This window comes from Panthera onca, chromosome B4 (assembly GCF_046562875.1).
Source record: "Panthera onca isolate mPanOnc1 chromosome B4, mPanOnc1 haplotype 2, whole genome shotgun sequence".
Lineage (NCBI taxonomy): Eukaryota > Metazoa > Chordata > Mammalia > Carnivora > Felidae > Panthera > Panthera onca.
Genome location: NC_138345.1, coordinates 77,809,626 through 77,836,580, shown reverse-complemented (window position 1 = coordinate 77,836,580; position 26,955 = coordinate 77,809,626). Strand labels below are relative to the sequence as shown.

Genomic DNA, 26,955 nt, shown 5'->3' with positions numbered 1-26,955 from the left:
AGGAGCCAGACTGCCTGCACTCAAGCCCTAATTCTGTCTGCCGCTTACTGTGTGATCTTGGACAAGCCACTTTATTTCTCTAAGCCTTGGTTACCTCCTCAGTGAAATGCAGACAACAGTAGTGTCTATCAGCTGTGGGCGTTAAATGAGTTAATACTTATATATTTGTAAGCTAATACAACAGGGTTTCTGAGTTACGTCTGATTTTTGGATTGTCAGCAGCACCTGCTTTCTCTATGAGTGGTGAGAGTCTCACCTACTTTTCCAGCTTAGAGATGAAGGCATGGGAAAAGTCCCCTCATCCTCTGCTTCAGCAGAAAGCAAAAGTGAAAACTCCCAAACCATTGAAATTTTGGGCCTCAGCAGCTCCTGCAATGCTCCACAAAGCATGAGCACACATTGGGAAGCACTCTTGTGGTTCAGGCGCAGGCAAATCAATCCATGGCTGGAGTCACATCCCAAACGTGATTCTCCCCCCCGCCCCCCCCCGCCACCACATAAAACATCTTAGTTTATTAATCCTCTCATGAAAAATCCGCACAATCACCAGACAGTCACTGCAGAATCTTTACTCCTTGACAGTAAGAATTGCTACATCTTAGCCTAAGGAGGTATTTGTTGCTCATGTGGCCTGGGCTGCATACAACATTAGTAATATATTGCATTCCTCTAAGATAAATGATAAATGTTTTTTTTTTCCCCACTTCCCAAAGGAGCTAATCAGGAAGACCTTGGTTCAAGCTCCACTGCCACGAGTCACTAAGGCTTTGAACCTCATCTGTTTAACAGGATAAAGCCACCTACCAAATAGGATGGTTATAAGAATTAAATGAGATCGTGCATATATTTAAGTGCTTAGCATACTATAGCAAGAACCCATATGGTAGCTATAATTATTATGTCATTGTAGAAAGCCGTAAAGAACACAAAAGAGTAAGGGAAAAAAAAGCCACCGATAATTTCCCCTCCTAAAGGCAACCACGGTTAACTTCTGATTAGTCATCCTCTTTCTGTGTGTAGTTTGTCTTTCTATAGATCTGATATCATACCACACGCGGTCTATGCAGTCTGGGTTTGTTTTATTGTGTCTTTTTGGCCTATTATTATAACTTACACATATCCCCACGCCATCAACAGCTGAGAAGCACTTCTTTATGGCTTCTAACAATACAGCTTTTCCTGGTTATGAAGCCTTTGGGAATGAAATAGTCGTGCCTATCTTATCTTCCTGCCTCTTTGGGATCTGCCCTCCTGGCCTTGGGAATCCTCAAATCTGTCACCATCATCACTTGGGACCACAGCAAAGAATCTCCTAAGGGCCTACAGGGGGTGGAGTGTGCAGGCCCCCCAAAACTCCAAAGGCAGCACTCTGTGGAGGCCACAACGTAAGGCAGTGCACAGAGCCTTGCTTCCACAGCCATCTGCTCAACTGCCTCTCAAGTTTTTTTCCCACACAGTCTAACAGAAGCTGCCAGGAAACCAAAAACAAAACCCCCAAATCTGCTCATGTGCCTTCAGCTTGAAGTTCAATCTCCTCCTTCCTGGATACCTTTTCTATACCTTCTTTTCAACAAAAAAGCAAGATGTATGATTTGGCTTAAATATTAAAAAAAAAAAAAAGCCAGGATATCAGAAATAAATTTGGTTTTTAACATTTGAGTTGCCAGAACTGTACTGTCCATGCTGACACAACCCTCGTTATCTGTTGACACATTACCTTGTTTTTTTCAGATAATGTAACTGTCTAATAACAGACCGTAAATATTTACTTCTAGATATAGAATTAGGGACAATCAAAAATTACATTTAAAGTAAAGATAATCACGTCTATAATATTTATTTTGGCCAACTACCTGGTTTTGGGGGAATTTTGGAACCACTGTTTGTTATTATTATTGTTCCTACCATAGTTGATATTAAATAAACAGTTTTCTTGAAGAAAAATGGCCATGTGGCTATACAGAGAAGACACTAAAATGAACTGAGAAATGGAAGATTGAGTTTTCCCTAAGACTCTGGCTCTATCAATAATGAGCTATGTGACCTTAAGGAGCCCAAATTCTCTGAAACTACCCCCCGTCTAAAACCAGGGATAATGAGCTTCACTTTGCCAGCCTTACAGAATTTTTATTCAGAGCAAATTAAATAATGAATGTAAAAGTAATTTGTCACTTCTAAAGAGCTATACAAATGTGTGTGTGTGTGTGTGTGTGTGTGTGTGTGTGTGTAGCACGGGCAGTTATTTTACTATGAAATGAAAAGGCAGGAGAGAAAAGACAGTGTCAAACACATCCTAACTGCTTTTTGAATTTTTATCTGTACGGTCAACAGGCATCCAGAAACGTTAAAAACAGATCACTGTGGATAATTCCACTTTGTCCACTTTTCCTCCACACATGCATCATGCTAATTAAAGGACCGGCTGTCTCCGTGCTGTGTTAGAGGAAACTGAAGTGTTAGGACAAGACGGACTGGCATGCCATCTCAAGGAGTCTATGCCAGCTAAGGAAGGACTGAGGGAGGTTAAGGAGTTAGAGGTACAGAGGATTGGGATCGCTGAGGTTATAAGAATTTAAAACTAGAAAGAAGGTATAAACAGCTTAGAATTTAAAGGAATGTTAGGAGATGGCTTTTCCCAAAGAGGGGAGCCATTATCCAAACCCCTCGACAAGTGATTTTCTGAAGCTATTATATGCAGCTCCTCCAGAGCCTGACATTTGATTACATTTAAAATTCATCTTTTGCTTCCCTTTTTCTTCCTCCCCCATGCACCATGTGTTCTTGCCCCAACCTCCCACTTTCCCCCTCCTTTGATTTCTTTCCATTTCAAATGCTTTTGAATGTCTAGCTCCAGTTCTGCACTGGCTTCCCTAACCTCTCCTTGCCTGGTTCTCCCCGGTGCGAACCTCCTGCCGACAGCATCATGTATGCACATTCCTCTTTGGAAAAATCACACCTCATTCTTACAGAGGAGACTTGGAAAATTATTCTGAACTATATTGCTGTTTTGTTTTGTTTTTTTAATAGAAAGATAAAAGCTTTAAATTCCAGGCTGTTTCCCTATAAGGAGAGGACATGGGAGGGAGAGAAGCGATGATAGTTCCAAACCGGCTCAGACTTGGTCATTGGTGGTGGCAGGATGCCATTCTCATTCCATCCGGGCAGGATCCGCTGGCCAGAGGCATTCAGTCAAAGCAGGTGGGGGGGTGGGGCGGGGGAAGGAATACAGGTAGGCTGACAGAGACTTGCAAAGATGGAGAGAAAGAGAAAGAGGTAAAGTAAAGCCAAGAGGGGATGGGGAAGGGCAGTAGTCCGAAACAAGGAGGGAGGGGATGGGTGGGGGGAAACAGAGCAGGGAATAAAGTAAAAGGGAGAAGGAGGGGCGGAAGAGAACAACAGAAACAAAGCAGGTGGGAGAAGACAGAAACGGTGGGGGGCAGTGGGGACAGGAGTCTAGAGAGTGGGGACAGCGCGTGGGAGCGAGCGGCCGGACCGGAGAGAAGAGAGGAGGGCGCGGGAAAGACTGCCATGCCTAGCCTCGGTCTATGTGTTTACTTCCTTACACTGTCATCGGTAGCTGCCTTATCTATTTTCACCTCTGGCAGGAGCCGCCCGCCGATGTGGGAGCCGGGGCCGCCGATGAGGGACACCACGCCGTTGCAGTCGACCGTGCTGTTGCGCTTGACGCTGCGCCGCAGGCTGGGGAAGATGCGCGACGAGCGGCTGCCCTGGCTGTAGCCGCTGTAGCCGCTGTAGCTGCTGCGGCGCTCGCGGGCCCGGATCGGGATGAAGAGCGAGTCCCGGCGGCCCTCGCTCTCCTCCACCGTGCTGTGCTCGTCGTCCGCGAACTCGTTCTCCGAGCCCGGGTCGCGGAACCGCCCGGGCCCTCGGAAGCTGAAGATGCTGCTTTTGCTGTTGTGGCGGGAGAGGAACGGCGAGCCCGGGATGCTGAGCAGTGACTGCAGGGGCGGAGAGAGAGAGAGAGAGAGAGAGAGAGAGACACACAAGAGACGGCGTGAGACGGGAGGCTGACCCGTACAGGCCCAGCAAGGGCGGTTTGCCTCCCCCTCCCGGCCCTACCCTTGCATTCCTGGTATGAGAACACACGTGTTTCCAGAGAGCACTTTTCTGGAGGTTGTGTTTATACCACTGTTCACACCCATAATCACTCACTTCTTGCCCCATACCCTTGAGATGCATCTGGCTTTGAGCAGGTAGCCGTACACAAATTCTACTCCTATTTGGCCATGCATTACAACGATGCTTTTATCCCGTGCTCTATGTAGCTAACCACGGGGAAAAACATCGGTGTGTCTATTTCGCAGTACTATGAGCTCACCTGAAGTGTGCCTTTACTCAAGTTAGACTCCAAGCCACACGTGGCAAAAAGGAGAGAATTTAAAAGTGCTCTATCATTATCAAAAGTGCTATTCTGTCAATGAGTACATGCCCCGGAGATAAGTAGTATGCCAACAATAGTCTTGAAGTAGCTTTTGTTCAGTTGAATATTATGTATGTTTCCTTCTACTCCATTTTAAACTTAAAAGTTTATTTATTTTGAGAGAGAGAAAGAGAGAGAGACAGAATGTGAGCAGGGGAGGGGCAGAGAGAGAATCCCAAGCAGGCTCTGTGCTGGGGGGGGGGGGAGTGGGGGGGAGCTGGAGGGGGCAGGTGGGGATTGAGTCCATCATCTTTAAAATCATGACCTGAGCCAAAATCAAGAGTCAGATGCTTAACTGACTGACCCACCTAGGGGCTCTCCTCCTATTCCATTTTAAAGTCAACATTTTTTTTTTTATCACAAGTTTAAATATTTGTAAATTATATAATTCCCAGCGCTGACATCTTGAAATGAAACTTTTATTTACCATTTACAAATTTTTCCTCATTTCTTTTTCTCCTTCATCTCATACTTCCCTTCCATATTCCCTAGAGAATTGTGTGCTAATGCATATTGATATGCTTTACCGCATTTTACTGATCACCTTTGAATACTTTTCTGCAACAAAAAAATTATAAATAACTGTACTTAAAATTTGAAAATTTTCCTGTGATCCTGAGTCTCTAAGAATTTTTAAAAATTCTCCTGGATTGGGGCGCCTGGGTGGCTCAGTACATTAAACATCTGACTCTTGATTTCAGCTCAGGTCATGATCTCACAGTTGGTGAATTCGAGCCCAGAGTCCAGCTCTGCTCTGGCAGCATGGAGCCTGCTTGGGATTCTTTCTCTCTTTCCCTCTCTCTCTCTTCCCCTCCCCTCCTAGCATATACTCTCTCTCTCGAAATAAACATAAAAAAATTCTCCTGGATTGATTTTTTATTATAATTCTTATTATTAAAATTGATTGAGATATATAAATATAGGGCGCCTTGGTGGTTCAGCGGTTGAGCATCCAACTTCAGCTCAGGTCATGATCTCGCGGTCCATGGGTTTGAGTCCCATGTCAGACTCTGTGCTGACAGCTCATAAGTATACATTTTATAAGTAATTATTAAGCTTAAAAAGGGTATTTTATTAAAATGTATCTCCTAATGAGTTTTTAAAATTGGTGTTTCGGGGGTTGAAATATTTGTATTATTTATTACTAGAATCAAACATGGCTCAACATCAACCCTCCCTTCCCTTTCTAATATTAGATTTTAAGAGCTCAAAAACCTTATTCACACAAATAGTATCTGGGAACAGAAGAATTTTATTGTAGCAATGTCACTCAATTCTTTGAACTCCTTACAAATTATATTCCAAAATCACATAGTAAGCTGTTAGCAAAATTTATCTTAATCAGCTGACAGTCAAATTAGGTAGTCTTTCAACTTTATTGGAAGCAAAGAACTATAAACCAACCAACTTGCCAAATTTGTTACCTACTTGTTAGAAATATTCCATGTCTTGTTTTCTGAGGATACCAAAAAAGGCTTAAGTTTTTATTAATAATTATATGGGTTACTCTTACAGGGGTTATTCTTTTTCTTAAAGGAACCTTATCTAACCCAAAAGAAAAAGGTGGAATAATCAAAATATCATTACTTTCAATATATCACTGCCAACATTAATTTTTCCAATATTAGTTTTTTAATAAAATAATTTTATCTTATCACATGCCTTCAAGATATTTTCATCAAAACCTTAAAGCCACAGATTTAGCTTGTTTCATTTATAAAAATACCCACTATATGATACAATTAGCAAAGCCAGTCCTTACTGTCAAACCACTTGACCAACTCAGACTTTTTTTTAATTTGAAAATTATGACCTTATTTTTCCATTTTAAAATTAAAAAAAATTTTTTTTAATGTTTATCCATTTATTTTTGAGAGAAAGAGCAAGCAGGGGAGGGGCAGAGAAAGAGGGAGACAGAATCCCAAGCAGGCTCCATGCCGTCAGCACAGAGCCCAATGCTGGGCTTGAACCCACAGACGTGAGATCATGATCTGAGCCGAAACCAAGAGCCGGACACTTAACCAACTAAGTTTCCTAGGCACCCCAGACCTTATTTTTCTTTTTATTTAAAAAAAAAAATTTTTTTTTAACATTTATTTATTTTTGAGACAGAGAGAGACAGAGCATGAACGGGGGAGGGTCAGAGAGAGGGAGACACAGAATCTGAAACAGGCTCCAGGCTCTGAGCTGTCAGCACAGAGCCCGACGCGGGGCTCGAACTCACGGACCGCAAGATCATGACCTGAGCCGAAGTCGGACGCTTAACCGACTGAGCCACCCAGGCGCCCCCTTATTTTTCCTTTTAAATAAATGTAGTAATATATATCCCAGTGACATCCATCCAATTCCTGATTTTAAAACATCTCAACAGCCCTGAGTATAAGACAGATAAATTCAGAAAGTCTTACAATGGATTTAAATTTCCTTGGTTAAAGAAAACTTAAAGACCCAAATATTTTCAATTGTCTCTTTGTTTGGCATCCCCTCTGCCCCTCAATTTTTATACCTCAGGGCAATGTTCTATGCCAAAGGCAGTGCCTTCCTATTGTACATATGATTTTGTTCTAATGAAAAACGGTAAGGTGACAGACACAGAGACAACTGCCTTTGGAAGAGTCTATTAGTCACAGCTCCCACGAGAAGGGGGCATGCCACGCCATGCCATGCCATGCAGGGCCTCCTGGGGAGGTAGCAGGGTCAGTTAGGAGGCAGAAGAGCAAGGGAAAAGCATGGTTCAGAGCCTGGATGGTGGTCTCCCTGGCAGGAACAGGTGAGGCAGAGCAGGCACATCTGAGAAGTCCAGGATTGGGCAGTTTGAATAATTTCAGTAGGCTCTGGGCTACAGGACTGGTCCTAGCTGCCCAATGCCTGGCCCTTGGAGTGATTTCGGGCAGGGGAGACACTGGTGTGGTATATCTTGGCATGTGAGCTTTAAATAAAGTTGGGGATGAGGGTTTGGATTGATCCATTTGCATATGAAAGGCACACTCCCAGGCAAGTTGTTCAGTGTCCAGGAATTAAGCCTGCACTGGGAGGGGCACTCTCTCCCCAGCTAGCAAGGCTCCTAAAATGTCAAAGCATCATAAAATACAGAAAATAAAAACCATAAGTACTACAGTAGGATCCCAAGATTGGATTGAGGGAGGGATGGGAAATATCTTTGAGCTTCCACCCACATGTTCAGTTCAGTGGAACACAGAACTCTGAGGTTCTGTGTTAGATGTTGACAAACAGTGTCTTCGGCGTATGTATCTCCTTGTAAGGCTCACTAGAGAGAAAGAAGGCCAGAACTCTTGGGCTCCTTTGTTAAATCCCATGATCACACTTAATTTCATCAATCCTCCCAGCTTTGACTCTAATTTACTTTTTCCATTTTATCTTTTACCCTTTCCCTTCACAGACCTTACCATTGAGCCACGCTGCTTTCAGGTCTTTATTTTCTATACCTCCAGCTGTGGAGATTCTCTCTACTGTCCATGGTCCAGCCCTTCACCTTCTTCCTCAACAAACTTCCTTCACCCTTCAACAGCATGGAGCCTCTCTTTCACAGTACTTGCGCTCTACTTTTTGCTACAGTTCTTTGTATATATGCTTTTAGCTCTCTCTCTCTCTCTCTTTTCAATTTTTAGAGGGAGTGCGCATGCAAATGGGGGAAGGGCAGAGGGAGAGAGGGAGAGAATCTTAAGCAGGCTCCATGCTCAGCACGGAGCCCAATGCGGGGCTCAATCCCGTGACCCTGGGTTCACAACCTGAGCCGACATCAAGAGTCGGACACTCCACCGGCTGGGCCAACCAGGCGCCCCTAGCTCTCCTTTTTGACGAACTACAAGCTCTTCAGAGGGTCACACTGCCTGATTCATCTTTTCTTGGTGTGCTTTGTACATCGTAGGTGCAGTGCTTAATTTAATGAACAGGTACTTGGGTTTTATACTGTAAATTAGCCACCCACACCTTAGCATTATCCCACACCTGCACTGGGTCACTGCTTTGCTTCTCATAGCAAGCTTCCCTGGACTAAATCTGTGATTTTGCTCATACTACACGGTACATTAGGTCTCCACATTAGGAAAGAGGTTTCATTTCTTTGACGAATGATCATTAAATACCTATTGTGTACTAAGTGATGTGAATACAGTTGTAAAGAAGACATATAGCATGGTCCCTGTCCTCTCAAACCTTGCAGCCTAGTAGGAAATATATACTACAGGAGATCTATTCTTAACCGGTAGGAAAGTGATAAGATAATGATCAATTTAGTGACCTACAAACACATAGAAATCAGGATCCTGAGACAGTACACACTAAAAGAAAATAATTTATGTCTTACTGTTTAGTTCCCTGTTCCATTCTTGGCAAAAGAGCTGATGGTAATAAATGTGGAAGGGGAGAAGAGAACCCAATATTCAATCCTGCTCCAGCCCATTCTCTAAGGAGATACATCCTGAGGGTAGCCAGCCCAGCCTGTCACCGGTCTCAGTTTCCCTGGGCTAGAGGGTTGCAGTGATGACCCAGGACTCTTGGCTCTATTAACTCCCGGGATCCAGGCTACTTTATGAAATGGGTGGGCCTTACCTTCCTTCTGTTTTCAAAATCTTTCTTGTCCACCAACCAGGAGCTTCACACATCACAGCTCACTAGAAATACTACCTTAGGTCTAGGTGTTTGCTCGGCAGAATGGCTATGGGGTGTTCTCGATTTGAGGAGGTGGCCCTCATATTCCATGGAAAAACTGAGGATTTTAGGGTATCCATGCCAGCTGTCTGTTGGGACCAGGCTTAACAATGACTGGGATCCTTAGGATGTGATAAGTTACTGATTTAAATGTTCTATGTCCATGCCATATTTCACTTTTTCCAGAACTGGACCCACAAAAGTATGGCCAACTCATCTTTGACAAAGTAGGAAAGACTATCCAATGGAAAAAAGACAGTCTCTCTAACAAACGGTGCTGGGAGAACTAGACAGCAACATGCAGAAGGATGAAACTAGACCACTTTCTTACACCATTCACCAAAATAAACTCAAAATGGATAAAGGACCTGAATGTGAGACAGGAAACCATCAAAACCCTAGAGGAGAAAGCAGTGAAAAACAGCTCGTTCTTAATGTGGTCTAGGGACTCCTGGGGGTCCTGTGACCCTCTTAAGGGGGATCAAGAGGTCAAAACTATTTCATAACAATACTAAGATCATATCTTCATCACTTTCATTTTCTCACAAGTATAGAGTGGACTCTGGAAGCATGACAGTTTCACAGTATTTAGACTTTTCTTATGAGCTGTTAGTGATAGTAATGTATGTGATTTTTTTTTTTTAACGTTTATTTATTTTTGAGACAGAGAGAGACAGAGCATGAATGGGGGGAGGGTCAGAGAGAGAGGGAGACACAGAATCGGAAGCAGGCTCCAGGCTCCGAGCTGTCAGCACAGGGCCCGACACGGGGCTCGAACTCGTGAACCACGAGATCATGACCTGAACCGAAGTCGGACACTTAACCGACTGAGCCACCCAGGCGCCCCTGTATGTGATTTTTAAAACTTGTGTGTGGCAGTACTTGGAAGATGTGTATAACTCAATGAACAGATATTCCCTAAGTGATCAATGCATGATGCTACTAATCACTCATGAGTTAATGATCTATGGTGATAAATACAGCAAAGGATTTTAATGTAACAGACTTACAGTTTCAAATTCTATACTGCAACTAATCACTGAAAAAACATAATTGCGCTGAGTTTTGGAATAGCATTAAAGATGAATATTCATAATTATCTGAAAAGGCTTTTAAATTTTCCACCCTTTTTTTGTCATTTTTAAAAAATGTTTATCTTTGAGACAGTGAGTGAGAAGAGGAAGGACAGAGAGAGAGGGGCACAGAGGGCCCGAAGCAGACTCCAGGCTCCGTGCTGACAACAGAGAGACCAACATGGGGCTCGAACCTATGAACTGTGAGATCATAACCTGAGCTGAAGTCAGACGCTTAACTGACTGAACTACGCTGGCACCCCTATTCCTCCCTTTTCTTTTTCTTTTTTTCTTTTTTGTTTAATTTTTTTTTAACATTTATTTATTATTGAGAGACAGAGAGAGAGCATGAGCATGGGAGGGGCAGAGAGAGGGGAGACACAGAATCTGAAGGAGGTTCCAGGCTCTGAGCTATCAGCACAGAGCCTGACGCGGGGCTAGAACTCACAGACAGTGAGATCCTGACCTGAGCCGAAGTCAGACACTCAACCGACTGAGTCACCCAGGTGCCCCATCCATCCCTTTTCTAATTACATCCGTATGAAACTAGATTTCCTTCAAATATGTCAACCCCCCATATTTTTTTAACATATCCTTTTTTTTTAATGTTTATGTATTTCTGAGAGAGAGAGACAGAGAGAGAGAGGTGTGTGTGTGTGTGGGGGGGGGGGGGGGGGGGGGGAGGGGCAAAGAAAGGGAGACACACAATCAGAAGCAGGCTCCAGGTTCCAAACTGTCAGCACAGAGCCTGACAGGGAGCTCAAACCCATGAACTGTGAGATCATGACCTGAGCTGAAGTTGGATGTGCAACCCATTGAGCCACCCAGGCGCCCCTATTTTTTTTTTAAGTAATCTCTACACCCAGTGTAGGACTGGAACTCACAACCCCAAGATCAAGAGTCACATGCTCTATCAATTGAGCCAGCCAGGCGCCCCTATCATTATTTTTTTTTTTATTTATTATTATTTTTTTTAAATGTTTATTTATTTCTGAGAGAGAGAGTGAGACAAAGCGTGAGTGGGGGAGGGCCAGAGAGAGGGAGACACAGAATCGGAAGCAGGCTCCAGGCTCCGAGCTGTCAGCACAGAGCCCGACGCAGGGCTCGAACTCACGGACTGCGAGATCATGACCTGAGCCGAAGTCGGATGCCCAACCGACTGAGCCACCCAGGCGCCCCCCTATCATTATTATTTTTAGGTAAATCAGTAAATAAACATGCTTAATATTTTTAAAGTTCTTAATTTAATAGTAATTATTAAATTACATATTGTAGGTATTTAATTATTAAATTTCTTAATTTCTAATATAGATTAAAAGCACACTTAAAAAAAGCACTTTGAGGTCTTCAATTTTTAAGAATATTAAGGGAGCCTAGGGGCAGCTGGGTGGCTCAGTCAGTTAAGCATCCAACTCTTGATTTCAGCTCAGGTCAATCACTTCTCAACCTTTTGGCTAAGATCAAGTGTAGCTCAGGTCAAGATCCTGGGGTCTAAGATTGAGCCAGGTATGGGGTTCCACACTGGGCATAGAGCCTGCTTAGGATTTTATTCTCTCCCTCTCCCTCTATCCCTCACTCTTTCTCTCTCTCTCTCTAAAAAAAAAAAAAAAAAAAAGAATATCAAGGGGTCTTAAGACCAAAAAGCTTGAGGAATACTGTAATAGAAAAATTAAAACACTGTGCATAATTGAACTCAACTTAATATTTATAAACTGTCCTAAGCCATAAAACCAGAGCAGTAATTTTATAGAGAAATGAGTAGGAGATTGGGTGGGCAGGTGTCTTAAGGGCTCTCTACAGATCTGGCAACACAGGAAACTGAACTGAAGCCATGTTCACTGGTGAGCCAACAGAAGAGATGACCATGGATGTGTGGAGGTGAGTGGGGAGGGAGTGGCTGCACACGGTCATGTACAGGAATACAAGCTCTGTGGTCCAAAGGACCTGGTTCAAATCTTGACTGAAACACCTACTAGCCATATAACCTTAGATAAGTTAACGACTCTAGGCCTCAGTTTTAGTCTTTCTTCCAGATAAAATCAGAGAAACCGCAGAAGAGTCCTGGGACAAAGAATATTACTTCCATGTAGGGTTTCTAAGCAAGTCTTGGCAGACAGCCACGGCCTCTAGGAATCTACAATTTTTTTTCAGATGGGGAAATTAGAGGAAGTGAACATTTTCATGCAAAGCAGGACATTTCAGAAGCCCAGTTTTATTTTTTGAGCTAGGGAGCAATCAGTGCAACTCTGCTAAAGCCAATAGATTAATCAGAGACCATTCAATAACAGCACTAAGGTATTCATTAACCAGCTCAGTGATGGCTCTCAAGACAAGGGTTGGATTACAATGAAGCTGCAATCATACTTTTCCCCAAAAGAGGCAGAACTAGGAGAAAGGTGAGGTGAAGGTGAGACAGAGATGGCTCTAGGCCACAAAGAAGTCCCAGAAGGGGTGAAATCAGATTTATAAAAGTCCCCCATTCATCTGTCCAACAAATATCTGAACACTAGCCATATGCATGCCTTGCCTTTAGCACTTTATCTAAGAGAGGAAAGAATAGTAGGAGTAAAAAGCAACACATAAAGAGATACGTAGGAAACATAATGGAAAGATAAAATGGTAATCCCCACTGAGGTGTGGAGTCGGGGAGGGTTGGGAAGGTTTTTTGAGAGAAGGATGTGAAGAGGAAGTATGATGTGGACACTGAGAGCAAGAAAAATAGAGCATCTTAGAGAGGGGGTTCCTGGAGCAAATCTGAGGGTAGGAAACAAACCTCGTAGATGAGAAGCATCTAGTAGTTCATTCTGGCCTAAGTGCAGGGCGGCTGACAGGGCACAGTGACTGGGATTGAAAAGGCCAGGAGCGGGGAGCACTATAATTTCCAACTAGGGGCTGGCACTTGGTTGGTAAATAGATTGAATCTGTTTAGGGTAATTTCCTCTCCTATTCTTTGTAATAACTATTCTATACTGTCAATATTTTCTTTAAACACCCCTCTCATTTCTTTAAACTCAACCTCTTGGGGCGCCTGGGTGGCTCAATTGGTTAAGCATCTGACTCTTGATCTCGGCTCAGGTCATGATCTCCTGGGTCCAGGTCATGATCTCACGGTTCACAGGTTCGTGCCCCAAGTCGGGTTCCGTGCTGAGAGTGCCCCTCTCTCTGCCCCTCCCCTGTTTGTGCGCATACTCTCTCTTGAAAATAAATAAACTTTAAACTCAACCTCTCATTCCCTTCAATAGGACTTTGAATTTCCTACATTACTGCAAACTACAGACATTCCAGTGTCATCTTCTTCAACTTCCTACTCCCTATCTACAAACTTATCCACACCCGCATGTCCTGACATTTTCGGGTAAAAGGTAGCCCCTTCCTGTTAGAGACTCTATCTAGTTTCATATCTTCCAAGACTGTGCTCCAGTTTCTTTTCTATTCGACTCCATTTTCGACCTCTACTTCCCCTTCTTCTGGGCTCCCCCACTACAGATTATAAAAAATACTTACCTTCCACCCATATCTTTCAAGAAGCTTTTATGAGATGTCTACACTCATCGTCTCCAGTTCTCACTTAATATGGCATCCATCCTTACCCTGGACTGAAGTGTGTCTTTAAAGTGCTCAGTGACTTATATTGCCAAATCCAGTGCTTATTTCCAATTCTGATCTCATGAAGCATTTCTGTTAACTTTCAATCCATTGACCACTCGCCTGCTTTCTCCAATCTTTGTGCTCTCCTGGTTTCACTGAACTGGTTCTCTCAGCACCTCTCATGACTGTTCATTTGTTTTTCTTCATGAGCTCCATCTGCGATGCCCATGAACATCAGAGATGGAGCCCCTAGGCCACTGTTCCTTCACCTGACACAACCTCTTTGAGTACCTCATCAAGTCTCAAGGTTCCAGTCACCAGGTCTCGGCTCAGGACCTCTTCCCAAAGACGTCATTTGATTATCTGTGTGTCTAAAAGACCTCTCTACTTGGTTATAGGGTGTCCAAACTGGAACATACTTTTCTTCCCCACCTGGAATGTCCTTTCTTCTGCCCTATTACTCCCTCATCAATACACACACACACACACACACACACACACACACACACACACATTACCTAATTCCTGTTTATCCTTTATTAACCTTCCCGAGAAAGTCTTTGCCAAACCTCCAGGTTGCGGTACATCCCGTGACCTCTAAAACATTCCAGCCTATTTCAATTACGGAAAAACATGGAACCATCCATGGTATTATAGAAATAAGTTTTGGTGGCCACTCCACTCCACTGTTAAGTTCCTTAGGAGAGGGACAGTGTTTTAATCACCGTGAATCTCTGGGAGTCAGCATAATCCCTGATGCATGGTAGGCACTCCATAACTGCTTGGTGGTGAATAATGATAGCTCTGTTTTAGGAAGTGCTCTGTTGACAGTATATACAACATAAAGGAGAGGGAGAATGATCAGAGGAAACAAACCCGCAGTGGATATAACTGAGGTAGAACAGACTAATACACGTGAACTAAGATACAGTTAATAGGATGGGAAGCGGGGGATGGACACGAGAGATTCTGCTGTGATCAAGTGAATAGGACTGGCAGAGGCTGAACTGGGAGGGGAGAGGTGTTAGGGAGAGGCACAATGGTCACCTCTCGGAAACAAGCAAAGACACAGGGTACGCTGCCAGAAGACCAGTAACTGTCATCTATTTCATACCGGACTAACTTTCTAGCATTTCCTTAAAATTGGGAATTTAATGGCCTCAGGATTGGATTTTGGTGGTGTTCTTCGAAATCCAAAAATAGGTGTTATGTGGTGGTATTTATAGTAATAGAATGCTCAGTAATTACCCGTAAGTCCTCTCCTCTCTCTTTCTCTTAGTTTCCCCATTTATCAAAGTTGGGTACAACTGGAGGCTTTTAACCTACCATAGGCTAATTTATCAGCATGACATTATATATCTAGAATAATTAATTACTAGAATTTGCCACACTTAAATAAGGTGACCTAGAGTTTCAGGACTCTTTTTTTCTTTAACCTACAATTACATGCAATTCTTAAACAGAGATGTTTGAAAGCTAAATTCTGATGTTCCAACGTTTAAGGAGAGGGGTAGAATGGAAGGCCTACTGGTGTGAAAGGGACTTTACGGCTGCAGTAAGGCTGCCAGAGGTGATCACACGGTCCTAGGGCTGGCCCAGAGCAGAGAGGGGAGGGCAGGACTGGAGCAGAGGACAGCCCTAACACGCCCACAATGCTCCCTCTAGAGGATAGTACGGACCATGGAGAGACAGGCCTGAGGACGCAGGGGAGGGGCTGGAAAATGTAGAGCAAAAGAGGGTAATGTGAGAATCAAGTGAGATTAGGAAAAGGAGATTTCTTAGGCTTATTTGACCCAGTGCAAATAGTTTACCTGATTCATGATGGAAAACTTCCTTCCTATTCTGTTGTCTGGCAGCCTAAAGCCCTTCCTCCTCATCCCGTCTTCCGACTCTGACTTAAAGACCTTTTCAGGATCCCCTTTTTCCTCTCCTTCAGAGAGCTCCTTCTGCTTCCTCTTCTTTCTCCTGTTACGTCTTTCTTTGGCGCTCTTGGAGCTGAGTTTGGATACTTCAGAGGAGCTCCGAGGAGAGCCTACCCCTTCTTCACCTTCTTCCTCTATGGCATCTTCTGAGACGGTGCCGGCGGAGGTGGCCATCGCTGCCGCCTGGAGGGGGGAGCCACAGTGACAGGCCAGTCAGAAGCAGTTAACTGGAGCTGCAAGGAGCCAAGCAATCAGGGCAGTTCATTTCCTTTCCCACGGATAGGGGAAGCAGGGAAAAAGGAGGAGGGCGAACCAGCCTGGAGAGGAGACTGCGGCCAGGACTTGGCTATCTCCATTTTCTGGTTGATCTGTATTGTGGCACCCAGCCACACACACTGTGGCACACACTGTGTAATCAGAGCAGAACCCAGGGGGAAGAACTCAGGGATTTATTCTCTGAAGTATCTCTGACAAGAAAGTGGCCGCCTTCTTGGTACCAAAAGATTTCTTCTGGACAACTCTGAAAATGAATGCTAAGAAACCAAATTATACACATTATGGGCCCAACGGTGTAAAAACGCATGTATGTTTGGACAAGAATCAGAAAGCAAAGCGTTAGGGTGGTGGGATCACTGGACTGGTTTTCAAATTTTATTTTACTCTTTTACCTGTATCTTCTTTCCAATTGCAACCAATATTTTCATGATCGCAGAGAATGTATGAAGGAGATCCTACTGATGGCCTCAACAAAAAGGCTATGCTTATAGGAAGCACTCTGTGTACTGCTCTGGCCACTTGCTTCCCCCGCCCAGCCACCCTAGCAGTTGAACACTAAACAGCTGAGAAATTCAAGTAGAGATCATATTAACAAACTATTTGGCCGTTAAGACAAATGGAATAATTGGGCCAGCCATCTGCGGTTGTCACTTGGGTTATTTTAATCAGATCAATGGCTTCTATTTGACAACGTGCCTCGAAAAGATCAACTGCAATGGCAATGAGATAGGGCCTTAGTCACGGTGATCTGGCAGGAAGGACTGTATATCGCAAAGCACCGATCACCAACCTGTGCCTCTTCCTGTTGCTTTTTCAGTTGCTCCAACATTGCTTTGAATTCAGCCTCTTTTTGCTCTGCCTCCTCCAGGGTTGCCTGATTCTGTTCTTCATAAGCCATGGCCACCACAGCCAAGATCAAGTTCACCAGATAGAAAGAACCCACAAAGATGACCAAGACGAAGAAGATCATGTACGTTTTCCCAGCAGCTCGCAGGGTCTGTGAAGACGAAGACCATTTTCTGAGTCCTATGCATCAAATGAACCAGGCTGAAACTACCTCGTGGGATAATGTTCGTCTGCAGGGGCACCACTGCAGTTTTGACAGAACAGTCCTTTGTTGTGCGGTGTGCCTTCAATACTGCAGAGTACTTAGCATCCCCAGTGGCCAAATGGCTTCCTCCAGCCTCAATTCAGAGTAAATGTCACCAGTACCTCCAATGCCTTGTGACAGAAAAAGTCCGCTTCCCTTTCCGAGTACTCCTGATATACTCCCTTCATGGAAAAATACTTGATTGTTTTTAAAGGGAAAAATGCTCCGAGCTAAGAATTATATTTGCCTTCGTTAGCTGATTCTAAAACAAGTATAAAGAAATGAATACAAGACTTCAGCTCATTTATCTACTGGTCCTCAAAGAGCGTTAACAGATAAATTCCATCTTAGGGATCGGGTCCAAGTCATAGAAGTCCCCATCTTGAGTGACATCCTTCCTTTCCTTCTGCAATAGGGTGGGTTTTTAAAGAGAGATGTGGCACAAATAACAGTGGAGAAAAAAGTAGGAAGGAGGATCCTAGGACCAGTCCTTTCACTAGCTGTGAGCAAATGGACATCAAAGAACACTTGGGTTTTAGTTTATGTATATACGACTTACTCTTACTTAGTTTTCATCATTATTTAAAAAAAAAATTTTTTTTAACGTTTATTTATTTTTGAGAGGCAGGGGGAGGGGCAGAGAGAGGGAGACACAGAATTCGAAGTAGGCTCCAGTCTCTGAGGTGTCAGCATAGAGCCCGACGTGGGGCTCGAACTCTCACCGGTGAGATCATGACCTGAGCTGAAGTCTGACGCTTAACTGACTGAGCCACCCAGACGCCCCCATTGTTATTCTTTTCAACTACAAATAATAAATGAAACTTAGCATCAACCACAAATATTTCACAAGAAAGATTTGAACCTGAGAGAACTCTAGGCTGTCCTACAGGATCTGAGTTGGAAGAGTCCCTTTAAGGGGTGCCTGGGTGGCTCAGTCAGTTAAGTGTCCGACTTTGGCTCAGGTCGTGATCTCATGGTTCACAGGTTTGAGTCCTGCGTGGGGCTCTGTGTTGATGGCTCACAGCCTGAAGCTGCTTCAGATTCTGTGTCTCCCTCTCTCTCTGTCCCTCCCCTGCTTGCACTCTGGCTCTCTCACTCTCAAAAATAAATAAACATTAAAAAAAAAAAAAAAAAAAAAAAAAAGAAGCTTCCCTTCGAGACATTCCTTCATGCCTGAAGGAGACATATTTCTTATTCTTGAACTGGCATCACCAAACACCAGAGTCAAATAGAAAACAATGAATTATCATGGAATTTCCAAGCTGGAAGACCCTTAGCAATCACCTAGACTTACTCCTCCATCACCACCAGCAAAGTTAAATGACTTGCCTAGTCACCAATATAGCCCAACAGAATGGCAGACCTTTTTTTTTAATCTGTCACAACCTGTCTGTATAACATATGTCCACATATGTTACAAATCTCAAAAATGTTATGTTTAGAATCCAAGGTCTTCGTGGATAGAAATCTCATCTTTCTAATGTCTAGCATGGTGCTTTGTAGAGTATGTTTAATTGATATGCCTTAAAAAGACACCCTAAGCCAAAAATCTGAGCAGAGAAACACTGCAGATGGTCTGGTGAAACAACAGGAAGTAAACCGAGATAGCAGATTCCCAGGCCAGGCAAAAGGCTGTCAAGGCTGTGAGCCTCTACAAGCTTTACATGACTGGGCACTAAAGAAACAGGGGCAAGAGCTGGGAGAATTCACTTAATTTTGTAAGTCAGCTGACTCCGAGAAATAATATCCTAAGATCCTGTACAATGCCTTCCCTGAAGGTCTCTTGCACAGAATGTCCCCAACCCCATACCCTCATACAAATTCTGTCACCAAAGAGAAAAAGCACTCAAAAGAGAGGTAGTACTACTTACCAGCTGATACAAATTTTCCCAGTAGTCCTGGGTCATAAGGCGAAATAATGCCAAGAAGGCCCAGCTGAACGTGTCAAAGCTTGTGTAACCGTAGTTGGGGTTCCTTCCTGCTTTCATACACTGGTACCCCTCTGGGCATTGTCTGAGAAAAGAAAAGGAATTTCAGGGCTTTTCAACATCATTCTACCCAGTCATCAACTATAAGTCATCTCTAGGACTATGGAGATAACAAATAACCATCTAGAAAGTCAGGCCAAAATATAGGTGTTAAAAAAAGAAAAGGTCAACATTTCAAAAAACGATGTCTTGGGGACAGCCTAGGATCAGAATCGCCAGGCTTGCCTCTTGAAAATGCTGATGTCCTACCCAGACCTAGGTATAAAAGCTCTGGATATGGGAGCCACGAATCTGCATTAAAAAAAAATGTTTGTTTATTTTTGAGACAGTGCAAGTCGAGAAGGGGCAGAGAGAGGGGGACACAGGATCCGAGGATCTGAAGCGGGCTTTGCACTGGGCCGCACAGAGCCCGATGCGGGGCTCAAACTCAAAAACCATGAGATCATGACCTGAGCCAAAGTCGACGCTCAACTGACTGAGCCACCCAGGCACCCTCCCGGATCTGCATTTTAAAGAGGCATGCCAGGTAATTCGTATGCACACCAAAATTTGAGAACCACTGTCCCAGATTCATACCAATGTGCAATTCAAGCAAATTCCTCTTGGCTATGATCCCAAATGACAAATGGCTAGCTAGAAGTTCCTCTTCATCACCTCTGTTCTCTTAATACTCACCAAGACAACCTATGTCACACTGGGAATCTCGGTGACCTCGTTTTTACCAGTTCTCCTGCTTTTAGACTCACCTGATATGTATTTCAATGGAACTTCTGGTATTGACTTAGATACAGAAATTAAATGGACATCTAGTTGTTACGGTCATCTTAAAACACCAATTCCTAGAGGGCCAATACACCCTGGATAATGATGTGACACCCTCACATTTATGTGACTTTCTGTTTCCAAAGCACTTTCATGTATGTCATCTAATTGCATCATTGCAATAGCCCTTGAAGGAAGCGAGCACAGGACTTATTGATTCCGTGTTATGGGTGAAGAAATTGAGGCTCACCTAAGTGAAATGGCTTGCCAAAAGTCTTAGAGCTGAAAGTAGCAGAATCAAGATTTGCATTATGTTGGTGGCAACTTGTGTTCACAGTAGCATTACTCACAATAACTAAAATATGGGAGCAACCTGAGTGTCCGCCGACGGACGAATGGATAAATGAAATGTGGTTTTTAAAGACAATGGAATATCACTCAACATGAAAAAGGAAAGAAATTCTGACACATGCAATAACATGGGTAAACCTTGAGGACATCCTGCCAAGCGAAAAAAGCCAGTCACAAAAAGACAACTGCTGCATGATTCCTCTGACATGAGAGACTCAGAGTGGTCGAAATAATAGAGAGAGAAAGTGGAATGGGAGGGGAAGGGGAAATGGGGAGTTAGTAGTTAACGGGTACTTAATGCCACTGAACTGTACGCGTAAAAATGGTTATGAGGGTAAATTTTATGTTCTGTGTACTTTCCCACCATTTTTTAAAAATGGCAAAAAAAAAGACTATGTTGCTACTCTTTTCCCTCCCCACACTGTCAGGCCTAGCATGTTTTAGGTCATCCTTGGTACTAATCTGTCACCAAGACAGTGTCCCTTCTATAGATGTTCTTAATTGTGGTATAAGACAATGAGGGGAAATCTACAAGAGACAGGCAACATATCTGGTGTTGCAGACTCTATCCTTCCCAGCCTTTTACATTTCTTATTTTGGCTTGAGACTATAAGCACATTCATCTCCTAGTGAAATGCCAATTTTGGATGGACAAATACGAAACAGAAAGAAAATCTGAGTCAACCAATACGTCAGACCTAGTTAGGATCTACTATATGAGCACAAAGAAAAGTGAAAATATTGCCCATTTTCATCTGACACATTATTTCAAGGGACAAGAACAAAATGAGGTGAGCTACTTACCCAGCATCAGAACTGTTCCCACAGAGTAAAGGTTCCAGCATGCCAGGAACCGTGTAAAAATTTGCTAGAAAAGTTTGAAGAGGCAGGAAATGAATAAGGCAGATACAAGTGAATGAGAGAATAAAGTTTCACTGTTCCTAATTAGCCCCAGCAGAAACAGTTATTGATTTTAGCTCATATAAATCTTTTCTGACAGAGGAAAACCTGATAAAAATTCTTTCCCATTAATCATTTTCATATATATACTTAAAAATGAAAAATGCTACTAGGAGTCCTAACACAATGTTCTTTTCACAGACACTTGGCTTCCCCTCATATCTCCAATCCTCACGCTAGTTTCTGGGACTTGAAATTAAGGGGTCTAGAAGTGAGTCTTCTGAGTTCTTTATTCCTTTGTACAACTTTGGCCTTCCATCCTTCTTCTGTACCCAAGACAAATGAAATCCTCACTGATCACATTACCATGTCCTATATTAAATTAGCAGGCATGTTTCCCTTTCCTGTATGTGTTCCTGAAATTCCCTTTGCAACATTTTCTTACAGCTACTTAACTGCCTTTATTTCTCAGGAGTGACTAATAGTGGTATTGTTAACTTTTCCCCATTTTATTTTACTAAAGAAATTTTTTCATGTTTATTTATTTTTGAGAGAGAGAGAGAGAGAGAGAGAGAGAGAAAGGGAGAGAATGAGTGAGCAGGGGAGGGGCAGAGAGAGAGGGAGACAAAGGATCTGAAGGAGGCTCTGTACTGACAGCAGAGAGCCCAATGTGGGGCTCAAACTCATGAACCACAAGATCACGATCTGAGCCAAAGTGAAACACTCAACCGACTGAGCCACCCAGGTGCCCCACTCCCCATTTTATAGAAATACCATCACACCAAATGTTCCTTAGTGTAAGACCCAAGGGCTTTGGTTCCTGAAATGAAATTATTAAAACTCCTTAACTATAATAGGCTCAAATGGTTACTTATAGATTACCTGACTCCCCACACCAGACCAACTATGACAGTCTTAGTAATATTAAGAGAGCTTACTATGCATATTCTGAACTAAATGTTTAAATATCTGACGTTTTACTGAACTAGAGCAAATGGTATTTTTATCAAACTCATGAGCCTGATTTTCAAAGCAAAAGTTTAGGGGTGCCTGCAAAAAAGCTATAGTTTCATTTTCAGTTTTAAAAGGAGAGGAAAAAAACAAAACAAAACCAGAGTGCGTTTCTGAACACAGTCCTACCCCGAGGAAAGGGAGTAACTTCCTCAGGTTGCTTCAGTAGCACTGGATTCCTTTCCAGCCCAACTACTTTTAAAGCCTAGTGATGGCTTTGAACCACATAAACTACAGAAAGACTGGTCTTTCACTTCTTGCAGGAAAAGGGCCACCTACTTTTATTATTGATATACTCTTCCCAATCAAAGCCTCTGGTGCCATTTTCCAGATAGCTCTCATTGAAGTTTATGGGCCACACAACACACTTGTTTCGCAGATTTCCCATGAAAAGCTGCAGTCCAATCAAGGCAAAAACACTCAGGCAGAACACTGTCAGAATCATCACGTCTGACAGCTTCTTCACTGACTGGATTAGGGCACCCACAATGGTCTTCAGGCCTGTGGAGACAGAAGCCTCAGAATCAGAGTCACCCCATACCCCTCCCCACCTCCCCCAGCCTCCCTCTTGGCTACTGGCTTCTATTCCTCCCCACAGCACCACCCTTGAACCATGGCCACTTTATCTCTTATGCCATGGGAATAACAATGGGTCAACAATCAGTCATTCCAGAAGTATCAATTCTTGAGTCAATTAATTTCTAAAAAGAAATTCTCCAACATGCGACTCTTTTCTTCCTATACTTTCCTGGGTCTGACTGCTGCTTACCTCCTCGAATGAATCCGGCTCTTACTTGCCTCATAGTCTTCCTACAGGCTGTTCCCTATGCCTGGAATGCTTCCTTCCATTCCCCTGTCCTACCCGCCTAACTCCTATTCATCCTTTCCATTCCCCTGTCCTACCCGCCTAACTCCTATTCATCCTTTGGGCTCAGCTTAAATATCAATTCCCCCAGAAAGCCTTCCCGGACTTTACAATTCTTCTCTCTCCTCCATTATTATTAATAATTTAATAATACCTCATACTTTGCTCTGTAGCATTTATCACGGTTATAATTAATTATTTATGTCTGTCTCATTCACAGCTGTATCTAGACTGCCTAGCTCATGGCAGGTACTGAGTAAATATTTGCTGAATAAACAAATGGGAAAAACAGGGATTGAGGAGGGTTCCTGGTTGGACAGAGAACTACTGGAAAGTTTAAAAGCCAAGTAGTAAGAAAGTACGATAAATATTTTCCCAAGAGCTCTGGTAAGGCCAATATATTGAAAAGGTTATTATCAACCCAGTATTTATGGTTCGTCTTTCCATTTACGAATATACCTTCTCTGTATCACACATATGCCCTGTTCTCTACAACTGACCTTTTTTTCTATCCTAGATTGACAACAAAATAAAAAACATATAACCCACTTGAATTTGAGGTTTAACTGCAAGCCACTGGTTCAAATTTAAACCTGCAGGTAGCTTTCTTAACTGCACATGGAGTTATTAATGATAGGAGACACAGGAGAACATGGTTGTGGGTTCATGATGCTTGGGTCAAAACGGATTCTGTGTGAGGCTCTCCCGGGCACGTCTAGGCATCGGGCCATCCATAGGACATAGCCAAAAATATACTGAGCACTCCAGGGATGCCAGTGTACCAGGACAGATGGGAGGCAAACCCAGTGCCTTGACACATAGGCCTCGAGAGGGATCATACTCCTGATCCACTTCCGAAGGCAGGAATACCAGACTGAAATTCAAGAGAAATCCTAATCTTGGCTGTGGAGTGGGAAGCGAGGTATATAATTACTACTCTTGACTAAGTTATACCACTATTTGTGTGACCTGGGTAATATACCTAACCTTTTGGAATCTTAGGTTTTTCATCTTTAAAATGGGAATAATTATAGCTGAACCTCTAGGGCTGTTGTGAGGATTGAGCATAATTCATTTAAGTACTTAACATAGCACCTGGCACACGGCAAAGACTCAAATGTTAACTATTTTTGTCTGAACCTCAGTTTACTCATCTATAAAAAGGTATTACCAAAACGCTTCACTGGGCTGTTGTGAAGTTTAAATAGGAAAATGAATGTAAAATACCAAGTACAGGGCCTGGCACTTGACACTGGCAAGCTATCGCTGTTACACACGCAGTGCCCTCCTCAAAGAGATATGATTGGGATAATGACACTACGTGGCTAACCTCGTACGGTGATTGAATGGGGGGGGGGGGGGATGAACATGATTGGGTTTTTCTGCTGTATTTTGCAAGTAACCACCTGGAATTTTTAAAGTTGGATTTGATAGAATTTTCTATACAAGTCCAGTAATAGTTATGCATGCTGTGCAAAGCACAGGATCTGGCATGAAGCATACACTTCATATATATATAAAATATATAATATATACACATATTTTTTAAGTTCACTTATTTTTGAGAGAGAGAGAGAGAGAGAGAGAGCGCAAGTGGAGGAGGGGCAGAGAGAGAGGGAGACCGAGGATCCAAAGTGCGCTCTGCACTGACAGCAGAGAGCCTGACGCAAGGCTCGAACTCACGAACCATGAGATCATAACCTGAGCCGAAGTTGGACACTTAACTGACTGAGCCATCCAGGCACCCCTCAGTTAATATATTTTCATTGAAAGAGCAAATGAATAAGTTTTCTTTCCTCTCACACAGATAACCTGAAAGGATTCTAAGAGATATTAAAGAAAAAAGAGCTACAAATTAAGATTGCAGAGATACAAAAGTGTGCAAAGGCCTGTGCTTTCTTACGGAACAGACCTTCCATGAAGACTGTGGCCACCGAAAGGATTAGGAAAAGCTTGTCTGCATTCAAGGCACAGGACACAGGACATTTCTAACCTGATTGTTTTCTCCTCATAAGGCTGTGCAAAAAGAGCACCAGATAGGGAATCAGAAAGCAGGAATTCTGGTCCTGGCTCAGCCACTAGTTATAACCCACTGTACATCAGAGCAAATTCAAGGTTCCACCTCAGTCTCATTTTTCCATACACAGTATGTGGCAGTGGGCAGTGGAGGAAAAACTGAAGAATCTTCTTGAAAAGTCTTTCAGAATAGGGGAGAGATATTTATTCTTTCAGACTAAGTAGCTGAAATTTCAACCTTTTATTTGAAGGCCCTAAGAAACTGTATCATAGCCACACAGGCAAGTAAGAAGATACTGGTGGTATAAAATAGAAGGCAACCATCAAGATGTAAAAGTTGCTGCAGTATTATGGGTCTTATTTTCATAAGTTGCTGAGGAATAGAAAAGTCCTGCATTTGGCTCGGTTGAGGTGGGTCTATACTGGGTCAATAATTCAATTCTAGGTTCCTAAAATTATAAAGCTCTGTTTTCAAAGTCAAAGCATGATTTAAAAAAAACAAAACAGTTGAATAAGTCCCTGAAGAATGGTTGTAGTTTCTGTTCCTGGACTTCTTTAAGAAGAGCTTAATATCATTCAGAATATCTCCCCTGAATGGTTCAGACAAACACTTATGTGAACATGGGATGATTGTTCAAAGTCATTTCTATTTCCATTTTAAATGAATTGAGAAAAGAGCTGTAAGCTGTCATTCATATGAGTGACATGAGTAAATACTACAAAAATAGTCAAACCAATGCATTTGTGATGTAAATACATACATAAAATTAAATAAAATTTAAAAACCCATAAAATTTTAGCATGAGTCTAATTTGATTTTCCTGGGCTGGGAACTCTTGATGAATGAGTGAATGAATGAATGAGTGAATGAATGAATAAAATAAAATAAAATAAAATAAAAATTTAAAAACCATACAATTTAGCATGAGTCTAATCTGATCTTCCTGGGCTGGGACTCTCTGGACAGTTCCAGGCCTATATAATAGGAAATTCCAGGCCACGAGGCTCAAACAATCCCCTGTTTCTAAACCTGGGCTCTCAGCAACCTTGTATGTAGGAAGTGACCTTCTGTTAGTAGTTTATAGACGTCAGGGTGGACATCTGATCTAAATCCCAATCATTTCCTCCAGGATTGATGGATTTCTCTATTTATTCATTCATTTATTTTTAATTTCAATCAGTTTTAAGTTTATTTTTGAGGGGGTGGGGAAGGGCAGAGAGAGAGAGAGAGAGAGAGAGAGAGAGAGAGAGACAGAGTATCCCAAGCAGGCTCAGAGCTGACAGCAGAGAGCCTGATCCGGGGCTCGAACTCACGAACTGTGAGATTATGACCTGAGCCAAAGTTGGATGCTTAACCGACTGAGCCACCCAGGCACCGCTCCTCCTGGAATTTAGAATGGGACAAGAGACAGTCCAGTAGCCTTTTCGAGTAGAAGGAATGATAACATAAATTTGGGAACTAAGTGGTAGCCTTATTCTGTCATTATGTTAGGATATGCCCGAGAAGTAAAGGCAGTTAGTAAGCTAAGAGATAGAAAAAGGAAATGGGCACACGGAGAGAAAAAGACATTAAGACAAAGTACTTCCTGGTATCTGGAACTTTCTGACTACATTCTGATTTCACGGGCTTCCAGAAGCCCAAAAGCATTCCAACCCTTAGGTTCCCTGAAGTCCTCATATATCCTTTCACTTGCAACCAAAGTTGTTCAACTAATACACCAACCGTACGTGGAACTCATCACTTTCCTGGGAATAGACCTACATGTTCTCACTCAGCTGGTTTCAAATCTTTTCTCCATAAACCAGATGTCATTGCTGAAGAAGTCTGTAAACACGAGTCAAGAAAGCAAAAAAAAAAAAAAAAAAAAAAAAAAAAAAAAAAAAAATTCAAGTGTTTTGTTTTGAAGTCTGAGGTTTAGATCAACTCCTTGGTAAGAGTTCTTTCAGCTTTCAAGAAGTTTCGAGTAGAAACTCAAGTTGGAAATGGCATTCAGGTATACA

The 26,955-nt window shown here is 42.8% G+C and overlaps 1 protein-coding gene across 6 annotated transcripts in view; it reads right to left on the bottom strand.

Moving 5' to 3' along the window:
- SCN8A (sodium voltage-gated channel alpha subunit 8) overlaps window positions 1-26,955 on the bottom strand; it is a 177,248-nt gene that overhangs the window by 58,068 nt on the left and 92,225 nt on the right. For all 6 annotated transcript variants that reach the window (XM_081796162.1, XM_081796165.1, XM_081796166.1 and 3 more), the window contains exons 7-12: window positions 22,353-22,574; window positions 20,967-21,030; window positions 18,933-19,074; window positions 16,762-16,968; window positions 15,585-15,878; window positions 3,597-3,959 (exon numbers count right to left, since the gene is read on the bottom strand). In XM_081796162.1, the coding sequence (XP_081652288.1) occupies window positions 3,597-3,959; window positions 15,585-15,878; window positions 16,762-16,968; window positions 18,933-19,074; window positions 20,967-21,030; window positions 22,353-22,574 (1,292 nt within the window). The remainder of the gene's footprint in view (window positions 1-3,596; window positions 3,960-15,584; window positions 15,879-16,761; window positions 16,969-18,932; window positions 19,075-20,966; window positions 21,031-22,352; window positions 22,575-26,955) is intronic.